Genomic DNA, 14,273 nt, shown 5'->3' on the forward strand with positions numbered 1-14,273 from the left:
CGTAAATGTAATCATTTACTCACACATCACCGGTATGCATGTATACTTTTTTTTTTGTCAGGCAGTGTATAAAACTCATTTTATGGCGCGTGGCCTCCAAAGAGGCCTAGTGAAGGTCTTTCGAAATGACGCCGTAGAGGCAACCAGTGCCTCTGTGAGGATGGGCCCTACCTATGATGAATTATGATAAAAGCGGCCAGTCCCCGAGCCATCGGAATTAATCAATGAAGGTTAAAATCCGCGGCCCGGCCGGGAATCATACCCGGGACCCCCTAGACTAGGGGCCAGCACGCTAACCATTTAGCCATGGAGCAGGATAACTAATTTCAAAGTATTTCCGCACCGAGTACAGGGACGTATTAGTAACCACTTCTCACGCTTATTTCTGAATATATTAGATGGCCGTTCTTTCAGATCTGATGGCAGTTCATTGAACATCTTCAAATAAGCAATGAAATGGCTGGAACCCGTCTTTAGTAACCTATGACGAGGTACATCGAATTTGTTAGCTGATCTGGTATTATATTTATAAACGTCACTTGTGAGCTTGATTTCGTCCGTTTCTGCATATACTTTAAAAGTGAATTATAAATACTTGTGTTCACAAAAGTCATGACAAAGAGCTTAATAAAAAGAGGCCTACAGTGATTTTAATACAGTACATTGCTGGAGAAGTAAAATTGCATAAATCCGGCTGCAGTTTCTCAGTAGAAATCCGTACTGAAGAATACTGTGAAATAACGCAAAGTTAGCATTTTTAAGACATTTACTTCGAACTTCATCTCTGATAGTTCTCAAGAGATATCTACTCTACACAGTTTATTTTATGTGAGCATTCCAGTTCAAGTTTGGATCTAAATGATGAGTGTCTGTTGAAAAGGTGCTATTTCCACTTCTAGAAGGAAAAAAAATATCTGTATTTCGTCCGCATGCATTACATCGAATGACGTGTGCAATTCAGATTAGATATAATTCCTTAAAAGTTGTGCCATACCCGATCATGGGTGTTTTATTTTATTTATTTTATTTATTGTTCAACAGGCATTTCTGTCCACTTACAGAACATTACATTTATTTCTAATGTTAAAAATCATTTACAATATAAATTAAAATATGACACCTAATACCATACTCATGGACAGTGGTAAGTGTGTGTTTCAACTTATTTTAATTTCTCCTAAAATATACACTGTTAATCTAAATTAAGCTAAGGTTAAATTATTCATGTTACTCATGTCTTCTCTCTGTGCGAGTTCCCCTCTGACTGACTTCAACAAGACACTCTCCTCGTAAAATATGTCCGAGTTTGGCATTTTATTAATTGACTGACATATTCTGTTTAATAGTGAATTCATATGGTGATTTGTGTTTGATCTTTTAATAAAGAAAGTTAAATTATTTCTATTACTTCCATACGGTGCATACAGGTTTATTTGGTGGAGTAACTCTCGGTTATCTGCTTGAGAATTCTATGTAGGTATTTTACACTCGTTAATGTACTCCTTCTAAGCAACTTATCTATCCCAAAATTTGTTATTAAACCACTATATGCCACATATTTTGCACTAGTTTTAGAGATACAGAAATACAGATATCTTAAGACATTTAGCTTGAACATTTTCTATTTGTGTTATACGTTTATTACATGGTGGATTCCAGACTATAGATGCATATTCCATGGGCCTTTTATTATACTTTTCTTGAATTTTCACTACAACTTTCTCACGACAGAAATGGCGCCGTTTTGAACAGAAGCTCCTCAAATGTATTCACAATCACACGTTGATTGATAAAATTTCATTGATTTTTAAAATGAAATATAATTGACCGACTCTTCATCATTTGCAATGAGCTTATTCGTAAACAACCATTCAGCTGCTAAGTTCAATGTTTGTTTACATAGCACATTGAGCTTTTCATATGTTAGCCTCATTTAAAAGGTGCAGTATTATCTACATATAAAAATGAACAGGCATTACACCCTATGTTGTCAGTTAAATAATTTATTAGCACTACATTAATTCAACATATTCTGGATGAAGGGTTACAAATGGAATTCCAAGTATAATCATGAAAGGAGGAGGATTTGTGTCGAAATACTCGTGTGGGATTTCTTGACATTACATATGCGGCCTTCAGCTTGTCGGCGAGTTCCGAGTCATCCCGTGGTGGAGCGAGCACTCATTCCCGTTACACGAGATTCTCGTGAGCTAGTACAGCTGCCACTGCGTAGAGGCGGAAGAATGAGTGTTCGCCTGACTACTACTTAAAGGACCGGGCGAGTTGGCCGTGCGGTTAGGAGCGCGCCGCTAAGAGTTCGCATCCGGGAGATAGTGGGTTCGAATCCCACTGTCGGCAGCCCTGAAGATGGTTTCCCGTGATTTTCTATTTTCACACCAGGCAAATGCTGGAGCTGTACCTTCATTAAGGCCACGGCCGATTCCTGCCCATTCCTAGGCCTTTCCTATCCCATCGTCGCCATAAGACCTATCTGTGTCGGTGCGACGTAAAGGAAATAGAAAAAAAAAAAAAACTTCTTGAAGGTATGCAACCAGTAAACCGAGATACGCGTGGTATGTTACAATATATTGATAAAGATCGAGTGAATATGTTGTAATGCACCATATTTGTAATATTTATTGTTATTACGCAGCCACTATTGGGAGATATTATAGCCTCCGTGGCTCAGGCGGCAGTGCGCCGGGCTATCAACGCTGGGTTTCGTGGTTCAAATCCCGGTCACTTTATGTGAGATTTGTGCTGGACAAAGCGGCAGCGGGACAGGTTTTTCTCCGAATACTCCGGTTTTCCCTGTCAACTTTCATTCCAGCAACACTGTTCAATATCATTTCACTTCATCTGTCAATCATTAATCATTGCCGCAGCGGAGTACGATAGGCTTCGGCAGCCGGCACAGTTCCTACCCTCGCCGCTAGATGGGGGATTCATTCACGACCCGGCTGAAACTGGAAACAGGCTGTGGATTTTCATTTCACTAATGGGGGATATTGCTTGCTTACAGTGAAAAGCAAGTTTCACCATAATAAAAAAAAACAACCTATTTCTCTATAGTTAGCACAAAATACAACATCCACAATGCCGAAAAAAAAGTGATGTAAGAATGATGTAAGTCTACAACTAAGAGAAAAGTATTTTAAATAACAACGCCTATTTCCACCTAAGTATTCTTATTCCATTGATGTTATTGACACTAATAAGTCTTGATAATTTTTAAAGGGGCATAACATCTAGGTCATCGGCCCTAAATATATCTTAAGAGCTTGAAGTCATCCGAAAATTTGTGTAACGAAATAATAATAATAATAATAATAATAATAATAATAATAATAATAATAATAATAATAATAATGTTTCTGCTTTACGACCCACTAACTACTTTTACGGCTTTCGGAGACGCCGAGGTGCCGAAATTTAGTCCCAAAGGAGTTGTTCTACGTGCCAATAAATCTACTGACACGAGGCTGGCGTATTTGAGCAACTTCAAATATTACCGAACTGAGCCAGGATAGAAACTGCCGAGTTAAGGCCAGAAGGCCAGCGCCTCAACCGTCGTGTAACGGAAGGGTAACCTAGCAACCGTGTGCTGGCGGTGATGGTGATTATTGTATTGAGAGGAAGTACAACAAGGCAACCATCCTCTACACTAATCAGAGTGAAAACAATTGGCGGTAGGATGTAACTACTGTGAAGGTCGCGGAGTTACGAGGGTTTCGTAGACTTGCTTATTAGAAATAAAAGACAAATATTATGTGGATAATGCATTCTATGCAATAGAGCGCGGTACACTTGGGATATGGGTAATAACTCTGTGTAGCATGCATCTGCGATATAAGAAATCAGAGACATAATTTAAGAATTCGGAAGTAATAACTTATTACAGGGTAAAAGTAAGACCAATAAATGAATTGCCCACTGTGCTGGAAGAGTTGCTCGGCACAATATTCAAATTAAAGTGATGTCTTTTCCATTATTAAATGTTTTATTCTATGCAAGTGACCACGATGTATTCACAACACAGACATGTAGTAAATGGACAGGCAGCGCTGTATCTCGTAGCATTGGTGCTAGTGAAGCTGGGAACTTGCGGCCGCCACCATATTACGTCACTACAGATCCACTGTAAACGTATACTGTATGTTACTGTGTTACGTGCAGTTCTGGTTTATGTTGTTTTTATGCACATTTCACTTTTACAATGACTGACAGAGCAAATGCAACACCAAGAAGGAGTGGTTCGAAAGGGATGAAAGTTGGGGAAAAAACAGAGACGGCACGGACGAATAATTGATGTTTATTTCAAACCGATATGCAGGTTACACAATGCGCACGGCATCGACTCAGTAGGATGTAGGACCACCGCGAGCGGCGATGCACGCAGAAACACGTCGAGGTACAGAGTCAATAAGAGTGCGGATGGTGTCCTGAGGGATGGTTCTCCATTCTCTGTCAACCATTTGCCGCAGTTGGTCGTCCGTACGAGGCTGGGGCAGAGTTTGCAAACGGCGTCCAATGAGATCCCACACGTGTTCGATTGGTGAGAGATCCGGAGAGTACGCTGGCCACGGAAGCATCTGTACACCTCGTAGAGCCTGTTGGGAGATGCGAGCAGTGTGTGGGCGGGCATTATCCTGCTGAAACAGAGCATTGGGCAGCCCTTGTAGGTATGGGAGTGCCACCGGCCGCAGCACATGCTGCACGTAGCGGTGGGCATTTAACGTGCCTTGAATACGCACTAGAGGTGACGTGGAATCATACGCAATAGCGCCCCAAACCATGATGCCGCGTTGTCTAGCGGTAGGGCGCTCCACAGTTACTGCCGGATTTGACCTTTCTCCACGCCGACGCCACACTCGTCTGCGGTGACTATCACTGACAGAACAGAAGCGTGACTCATCGGAGAACACGACGTTCCACCATTCCCTCATCCAAGTCGCTCTAGCCCGGCACCATGCCAGGCGTGCACGTCTATGCTGTGGAGTCAATGGTAGTCTTCTGAGCGGACGCCGGGAGTGCAGGCCTCCTTCAACCAATCGACGGGAAATTGTTCTGGTCGATATTGGAACAGCCGGGGTGTCTTGCACATGCTGAAGAATGGCGGTTGACGTGGCGTGCGGGGCTGCCACCGCTTGGCGGCGGATGCGCCGATCCTCGCGTGCTGACGTCACTCGGGCTGCGCCTGGACCCCTCGCACGTGCCACATGTCCCTGCGCCAACCATCTTCGCCACAGGCGCTGCACCGTGGACACATCCCTATGGGTATCGGCTGCGATTTGACGAAGCGACCAACCTGCCCTTCTCAGCCCGATCACCATACCCCTCGTAAAGTCGTCTGTCTGCTGGAAATGCCTCCGTTGACGGCGGCCTGGCATTCTTAGCTATACACGTGTCCTGTGGCACACGACAACACGTTCTACAATGACTGTCGGCTGAGAAATCACGGTACGAAGTGGGCCATTCGCCAACGCCGTGTCCCATTTATCGTTCGCTACGTGCGCAGCACAGCGGCGCATTTCACATCATGAGCATACCTCAGTGACGTCAGTCTACTTTGCAATTGGCATAAAGTTCTGACCACTCCTTCTTGCTGTTGCATTTGCTCTGTCAGTCAGTGTATTTTCAGCAAACTACTGTGTGGTAGAATGGCGAATACCTGCGTAGTGTTTGGGTGTGATTTTTCCTATTTACGAAGAAAGAGGAACAAAGGAACAGGAGATTCTTCTTTTTTTTTTTGCTATTGGCTTTACGTCGCACTGACACAGATAGGTCTTATGGCGACGATGGGACAGAAAAGGGCTAGGACTGGGAAGGAAGCGGCCGTGGGATTCGAACCTACTGTCACCCGGATGCGAGCTTACAGCCGCGCGCTCCTAACCGCACGGCCAACTCGCCCGGTAAAATTTGTTTTCAAGGTTAACCTCACATGCTTTAGATCTAAACCCAATGGACACGCATGTTTATCGCCTTATTAGCACAATTTCATCACCGTTCTGGAAAATACGTGTGAAACATACTGTAAAGCCATGAACAGACGAGGACATTTATTGTACAATAGATGGCGCCACGTCGAGATGTCTCCGTGTGTACGTTCACCTTGCATGCCATCTACTGGCATACCAGGGAATTGCTTGTAAATGGCATGCCATTGGAGCATGCTATATTCCTTACCATCTGGTAGCCATTTCGAGCAAGAGCTGACGTGAGAAGTGTGAAGTGTGTGTTACATTACCGTGTAACTCTGCTGTATTTTTATCGTTAACTATTAAATTAACTATAAATTGTAGTTGTTTCTATTTTTATTCCTTTTTAATTGTTATGGAGTGGTCTAAAGTCGCGATAGATGTCCTGATTGAGGCCTACAGCAGAGAATCGTGCCTCTACAACAACAAGTCGCCCTCGTACCACAATAAACATGCGAGACACGTGGCTATGGATAATGTGCGCGAGGCTTTAAAAGAAATTAGACCATCGACAACAAATGGTGACATAATTAATAAAATGAAAAGTTTACGTACCACGTTCGTGGCAGAACTAAATAAAGTTAATAATTCGAAGACAAGTGGTGCTGGGATGGACGAAGTATACAAACCTTCAATTTGGTACTTCGAAAAACTTATGTTTTTGAAGGAATAAACATGCGAGACACGTGGCTATGGATAATGTGCGCGAGGCTTTAAAAGAAATTAGACCATCGACAACAAATGGTGACATAATTAATAAAATGAAAAGTTTACGTACCACGTTCGTGGCAGAACTAAATAAAGTTAATAATTCGAAGACAAGTGGTGCTGGGATGGACGAAGTATACAAACCTTCAATTTGGTACTTCGAAAAACTTATGTTTTTGAAGGACTATGTCCAGCCCAGAAAAGGGACCAGCAGTGCAGCTCTCTCCAGAACACACGATGCTTCCCAAGGAACAGCCAATAGAGTAAGTACGGAAATTTGTAAGACTTGGTTATTTTATTATTATTATTATTATTATTATTATTATTATTATTATTATTTGATATATAGAGTATACCAGTATCTATGCTAACATTTTACAATACAGTAGGCCTAGTAACATTTGAATTGAACTAGAAACCATTATAATGTTCATAAAATTAATACTAACATTCTATTGTCTATGTCCTAGTATTATATTATGATAAATTATGGAAACTGAAACATGAATCCAACATTTAACAGTTATTCTTCATTTCAGGTTGAATTTACATGCGAAGCTGTTCCAACCCTTGATGAAGTTCCTGTAGTTGGAGACTGGGAAGTGATGACGCCAGTTCCATCAACATCTAGTGATCTACCACCACAGTTAATTGCTTCACTGTCACCATCATCACCAAATCAACCATCACCACATGAAAGGAGCATATCAAGAGGCCAGAAAAGGAAACTAATCGTGCAAGAGGAAGACAAACTCCTTCAACAAGCCACTTCAGTTCTGGACTCTGTGGCAAAGGAAAAACAGCAGCTGTCTGATCTGGATGCATTTGGTGTGTTTGTTTCTAGTGCTTTAAAACAACTAAAGAAAAAATCCCTTGTCTTTCAAGGGAAGAGAGAAATATTTGATGTTATATTGAATCTGCAAGAAGAAGACCACAGGCTGTGTGAGTAATTAAGGAAGACTGGTTTAGATGTTCTTAATTTAATACTGCAATTTTTTTTTCTTTCTTACTTTACTTTCTTGTAATTTCACACTGATATGATTTTTCAGATACAACACAGTCAAATTAAAATACTATCACATACATGTGGAATGACAGAAGCAGAGATTGAATTATAGTACATTTTTGCCTTGTTTTCTTTCCTATTTATTATGTTAATTTTTGTAATTCACACTGGTATTATTTTCACATACAGTATAACATAGTGAAAGCTAACTTAAAAAATAAAATACTAGCACTTACATATGGAATGACAGAAGCATAACTTAGATAAAAATATGAATTATGATACATTTTACATTTACAGCTTAATTAATGCAATAAATTAAACATTATGAACTTTAGTCAAATTTCTAGGAACACCACATTCCACATAGTTTAAATTTAATTTATTTTATTCACATTTATTGTATTTCAAAATATACTTCTGAAATGTCAATAATTACAATTCTTTATCGACTCCCACTGCCATGGCACAAAACCAGTAGTATTAAAATATTCTTGGTAAGTATCTCTTATTTTCCTAGCATCCTCTGCAGACCTCTGCCTCCCTACCCTCTGTAATCCTACAAGATTCTCCTTCCTCCATCCACCAGGAACAACTACACACTGTTCTGTATCTTCCCTCTCTTCTAGATGTCCTACATATCTTTTATTACCTGTAGTTAATAAAAAATTATGCAGTGCACAGGCAGATAATGTTATTATTTCCACTGTCTCCACAGGAAGCTCAATTTTTTTCAACAATATCCTAAATCTGTTGCACAGTATGCCAAATGCATTTTCTGATGTGCGCCTAGCCCTGCTCAAGCGATAATTAAATATTTTCTGCTGCTGAGTGAGATTCCCTTTATAAGGCTTCATGATGTTTTCTTGTAGAGGGAAAGCATCATCTGCAACTATCACATAGGGAACTTTGACAGTGCTCCCTGGTAATTGTTTTGACAAAGGGAAGTTGGCTAAATTTTTGTCCATTATTGTATGTAATGTACTATTTCTCAACACACCCCCATCACTTATTCGTCCATTGCATCCTACATCTACATACAGAAATTTATATCCTGCATCAACTAGAGCAAGTAACACTATGCTATTTCCTCCTTTGTAATTAAAATAGTATGAACCTATGCACCTTGGTGGCCTAAATTCAACATGTTTTCCATCAAGAGCACCAAGGCAATTGGGAAAGTTCCATATTTCTTCATACTGCTTGGATATTTCAAGCCACTCATTTTCTGTTGATGGCATCTGAAAAAGAAAATGTGCCATGTGAAAGTTAAAATGCAGAGTATAAATATAATAATGGGGCTTACAAACTCAACAAATAATGCTATCAACCTGTAGCATGAAACATTTATTTATATCACAGTTTAAATAAGACAGAATCTGGTTTGAAAAATATTGGTTTACATGTTGCAGAAATTATGCCTTCTGTACAGTAGGCTATAGTTGCCATAAGCTGATGAAAAATATAGATACTATAGCATATATCCCTGGTACATACTAAGCATGCTAAACTCTACCAACATAACATGAGAATAATTAAATCTGTAGGCCTACCTTCAAGTATTCATCCTTCAGGCTTTCATATATAGCTTTACATGTTTCTGGAATTATTGTTGAGATAGCACTCGCAGAAATCCTAAAAGAATACATCAAACTTTTGTAGCTTTCTCCAGTTGCCAGGAACCTCAAGGTCAGCACTAATCTGTTGAAAGGGAAAATAGTGTTAATATTTCGGTTTTAGGTTACATAGGCCTATAAGATGTACCGGTAGTGTGTTTTAAGGAACCATGTAACATTCATATACGTACCTCCTTGATGCTGAAATGCTTTCTCGCATGTTGGTGTTCATCTTTATGATTCTGGGTTCTACCAGATTTAAAAGCTTCGTAAACTGTGCTTCATCCATTCTCAAGAAATTTTTGTAGGATTCTGAGTCTTCAAGTCGTAGCTCGTTATTTAATAAGCTGTGCAATTCTCTACCTTCATCACGCCTCTGAATCCACGGTCGAGTCCACCACCTTCTATTGTACCATCGTAACTTTCTTCTCCTTCGACGTCGAGAAATCACGGCAATAATAACTGCAGCTGCAGCGGCTATCGTCCTCGTATCTTTGGCGTCAGCCATTTTCTAGCAATAACTTGCGACGGAACTGGTAAGCGTGTGTACAAGCTCCCGTGCAAGATTGCATACAAGGCAGTGGAGCAAAAAGTTGCACCATCGCGTGGCGCCATCTGTTGTACAATAAATGTCCTCGTCTGTTCATGGCTTAAGAGAGTTGAATGGAAACAGATCTGACCACAGATCGGTCTTAAGGGGTTGTCTATTTGTAAGCATTTGTAAATTGATATACCAATGTTTCTTCTTTTTTAACGTAAAATAAACGACCTAATAGGTGTAATTAATCAGTATTATCGTTATTATTTCGATATGCTTTTAATTATTTTAATTATCTCCAGTCCAATATTCTCAGCTCGGCTACTATTTTACATTAATGCATCGGGATAGTGTAGTGACGAAAGATGGCGGCGGCCGCACGCTTCCGGCTTCAGAATCCTGCTGCTCATTGCCCGTCTAAATCTATACGTCTGTGATACACAACGACAGCACGCGTCAACAAGGCGCCATCTTATCAGAGAGTATTCGAGTGACATTACATATTTAGCACATGCAGCGCTGTTTCATGAAAACTACGTTTCAGATTTTCAATTGTTTTGCAACACGTAGCCTCCTCTTTTATCTGTCAATTTAGACATTCAACATTAAATACTCTCGGTGATATACGTGTTCTACTCAAACATTTAGAATCTTAAAATTTGTCTTTCCATGTAACCGTTGCCGAGGGACGTAAATCTACGTGGGGTCCGATACTTAGACCTAAAGTGTGGATGGATGGCCAGACAACGTTACCCTACCTAGCGACCGTCCAGGCTATGTCTTGGCGATCTCTGAAATTAGCAAACGTTGATGGATGGCCATGACTGAGAGACATGCAAACATATTTATGATCATTTGATTTTTCCATAAGGAAATTTGACAACATTTATTATTATTATTATTATTATTATTATTATTATTATTATTATTATTATTTAAAATTAGTTTTGCAGGTCAGGACTGGTTTCGAACTCATCGATTCAACTAGGATCAGGAGAGGCTTATAACCTCATTCTTTTCTTCTTTAACACAACAATCACCACGATAACGATGCACTCTAGTAGTGAGAACTACAGTCCACTGTTTTGCCACGCTACAGATACGACAATGTCAGTAACCACGGCAACGTGACGCAAGCGTATCCCATTTCTTAACTCGTTCAATCGTCGTAGCTGTGAAATTGCATCAGGGAGATAGTGAGTTCGAATTCCACTGTCGGCAGCCCTGAAGATAGTTTTCCGTGGTTTCCCATTTTCACACCAGGCTGCATCTTACTTAAGGCCACGGTCGATTCCAACTCCTAGGCCTTTCCCATCCCATCGTCGCCATAAGACCTATCTGTGTCGGTGCGACGTACAGCCAATAGCAAGAGTCTTACACTCAATTTATTCAAATGAATTTCGCGGGAATCAAACTTAACTATAAAGTCAGGGTGTGTACCATACTTAATGTCAGAAGTTGCAACAAGAAAATAGTTGGAGACAACTTTACGCACAAGATAAAATTAGTGGGAAAAGGGCGTGAGAGTGCGATATCCAGTGACATTTCTCACCATGGCGGACACAATTCGATTCCCGGTCAATGTAAGTGGGTATTTTTAAAATGAAAAGTTACGGGTTACAAGAAACAAATTTGCTCGGTTTTTAAGTTGACAATCCGTATTAGGTTATATTTAGGGACCTTCAAAACATGTATTTTACATTAAATGAAAATACAGAATTGACTGCCTCACTTCCATGCACGAATTATTTTTAACTAGCTACATCATTACAACAAGAGTTTGTTCTGGAAGCTGTAGCAAGTGTCTGCATCCCGCAGGCTAACTACACAATACAGGTGTCCCATCCCTCCACACGCTGAGCTCTTGTTCAAATAGAAGGGTCGCTCGTATGAATACATTACAATACATTAAAACGCTAACCTTAATGGCTCAATGTGCCGAACAAACGAGAGGGATATAAATCTGCTGGCCACAGCTGCAATCCCTATACAGCCAAACGAACAGTAGCACCTTCCAACAGGCCGCTTAAGGCCGGAAGAACCATCCACTAAGCAAGGGCATGCAACTTCGACCATACAGCCAGACATACGTTAACGAACAACTGCTCCTGTGGGATCGGTTTGGAGACGAACAGTCGAGAGTAGTACAGCAGGCAAAGGACGAACGTTCAAAAGATAGTTCGAAAATCAGTAATACAAAGGTAGAAAATGAGACCAAACTCGGAGGTTAGCAAGATTTTAAGGAAGAAATGGGAAACCACGGAAAACACTGCTCAGGGCTGTCGACAGTGGGGTTCGAACCCACTATCTCCCGAATGTAAGCTGACAGCTACGTAAAACAAACCACGCTGCCACTCTCTCGGCTGGTGGTGGTGGTGGTGGTTCTTCGATCACTACACAATGAATCACAGTCACAAATCAAGATATTCTTCAAACTTTAACCATTCTATCATGTTTGCTGGTTTTATTCCAAATAAATTAAGTAAGCCAATACCTCATTACTGTTCATTAGAGTATTATCCTATCCATTTTCGCAGAACCGAAGTTTATCTTTCACACACTAAAAGCTAAGATCGCTTCATGCCATACCCCGCAGTTGTCTGAAGTGTTATGTGCTTCTCTTTGGTGTCCCTTCTGTTGACTATTGCAAGTACTTCACTTGAATGAGAAACTACCTGAACATTCTTAAAGAGTAGAACTGATTGAACTCACAGCTACTTTGTACGAAGATGTAGTGCTCTATGAATAGTGCAGGGAAACTAGCGAGAATAATCATGTAAATTAAAAAATTAAACAGGTTTTCGAATATTTTATTCTTGCTTATAATTCCTGCTTATAATTCACTTAACTTGGATTACTAAAACACAGACTAACGAGACAAAATAAACAAAATAATATATACAACTTATTACGTGCCGTGGTCCGAAACGACTAACGCTCAGCCAAATGGCAAATAGGAGCTGTCAGTGAGCCCGGTCAAGAAAGCAAAACAATAGTATTCTTGGGCACGTGACACTCCAAACATCTGAAGCCAAAGGCCTTATGTGATTAAATGGACCTCAGGTTTTGTTTCATTGCTCATAAGCGCCATTCCCATCACCTGAAAACCATCTTCAGGGCTGTCGACAGTGGGGTTTGAACCCACTATATCCCGAATGCTAGCTCACAGCTCTGCGCTCCTAACCGCACGGCCAACTCGATCGGTCATAGTTTTTAAACAAGCAAGAGAGCTTGCAATTCTACACGGTCATAAACCCGGGACCTCCAGTTTTACGTTGGAACCAAATCATGACTTTTCGTTTCAAAAATCTTCCATGCATGGCGGGTTTCGAACCAAGGGCACCCTGCCACTCTGCTATACGCCGGTGATGTAGGCTTCAACTAGGGATCCATTCCTATTAAGCAAATCCAAAGAGAACAATGGAGAGGTCCAGACTTCCGAAGAATGAAGTCTCGCCGAAATGAAGTGAATGGACGACACTTTTCATTACTAGAGCAAACAATGAAGAGACATTGACAAAACATTTTTAAGGCAAAAGGTGATCACTTTGGACTCATTTTAATTTGCAATAAGTAGCGCTGCGAACGTACTTCTTTTAAGAATGACCACTAATGCTGACCGGTCGGGCTTGTAGCATTATTGTAACAACTAAAACGGGGAAGATCCGGGTTCGTCCCTAGTAAGACCTTGACGGGTACATTCAACTGGATGGGCCGGCCCGACGGCGAGGGCAGGGATGCAGACCACGAACAACTGTTAACATAATGTTCAGTCACAAGCATCGTTTTGAAGACCCCATCGCCGCCAGAAGACCTATCTGTGTCGGTGCAAAGTGAAGCAGAATTGTAATATATTCATATTTTGAATGTCAAAAGTGATCTAACGTTAGGAAATTGGTGGGCATCATCTAAGATTTAAGTTACGAAAATTTCCACCACAGGCCGCTTATGACTAGTGTGCCACAAGCTTCTCTGAGTGATGGATAGTAAGAGAAATTCTTATGAGCATGACCTCGTACAGGGTCTAACGGGGCATTATGAGATTCTTCTTCTTCTTCTTCCCGTGCCTGGTCCCTCAGACGTTAGCGGTCACTGTGACAAACGCTCTTCGATCTTGTGCCAGATGTAAAAGCTGTTGGGCATTATAGCGGCCTATCCATTCTTCGATGTCATTTAGCTACAACTTCCTCCTGCGTCCCAATTCCAGGACGACCGTCAATTTTCACTTGTAATACAAACAGCCCTGATGGGTCTTGTCCTACCAAGCGACTACTACTCAGCTCGGAGGCCTGCAGATGACGACGTGCTGCCCAGTCAGCGCGACGAATCCTCTCGGCCATTATTCTTGTCTTACCGAGCTCGATAGCTGCAGTCGCTTAAGTGCGGCCAGTATCCAGTATTCGGGAGATAGTAGGTTCGAACCCCAC

The 14,273-nt window shown here is 41.1% G+C and overlaps 3 protein-coding genes across 3 annotated transcripts in view; 1 reads left to right on the top strand and 2 right to left on the bottom strand.

Annotated features, from left to right (window-relative positions):
• The window catches only part of UBL3 (ubiquitin like 3), a 177,440-nt gene that overhangs the window by 23,806 nt on the left and 139,361 nt on the right, over positions 1-14,273 (bottom strand). The window lies entirely within an intron of this gene.
• LOC137498863 (uncharacterized) lies at positions 6,671-7,636 on the top strand. The gene is made up of 2 exons (XM_068226531.1): positions 6,671-6,949; positions 7,226-7,636. The coding sequence occupies exons 1-2, from the start codon at positions 6,671-6,673 to the stop codon at positions 7,634-7,636; spliced, it is 690 nt and encodes a 229-aa protein (XP_068082632.1).
• On the bottom strand, positions 8,121-9,816 carry LOC137498864 (uncharacterized). Its single transcript, XM_068226532.1, has 3 exons — positions 9,500-9,816; positions 9,246-9,393; positions 8,121-8,933 (listed from the first exon to the last, which is right to left on the bottom strand). The coding sequence occupies exons 1-3, from the start codon at positions 9,814-9,816 to the stop codon at positions 8,121-8,123; spliced, it is 1,278 nt and encodes a 425-aa protein (XP_068082633.1).

The sequence above is a fragment of the Anabrus simplex genome, chromosome 3 (assembly GCF_040414725.1).
Source record: "Anabrus simplex isolate iqAnaSimp1 chromosome 3, ASM4041472v1, whole genome shotgun sequence".
Lineage (NCBI taxonomy): Eukaryota > Metazoa > Arthropoda > Insecta > Orthoptera > Tettigoniidae > Anabrus > Anabrus simplex.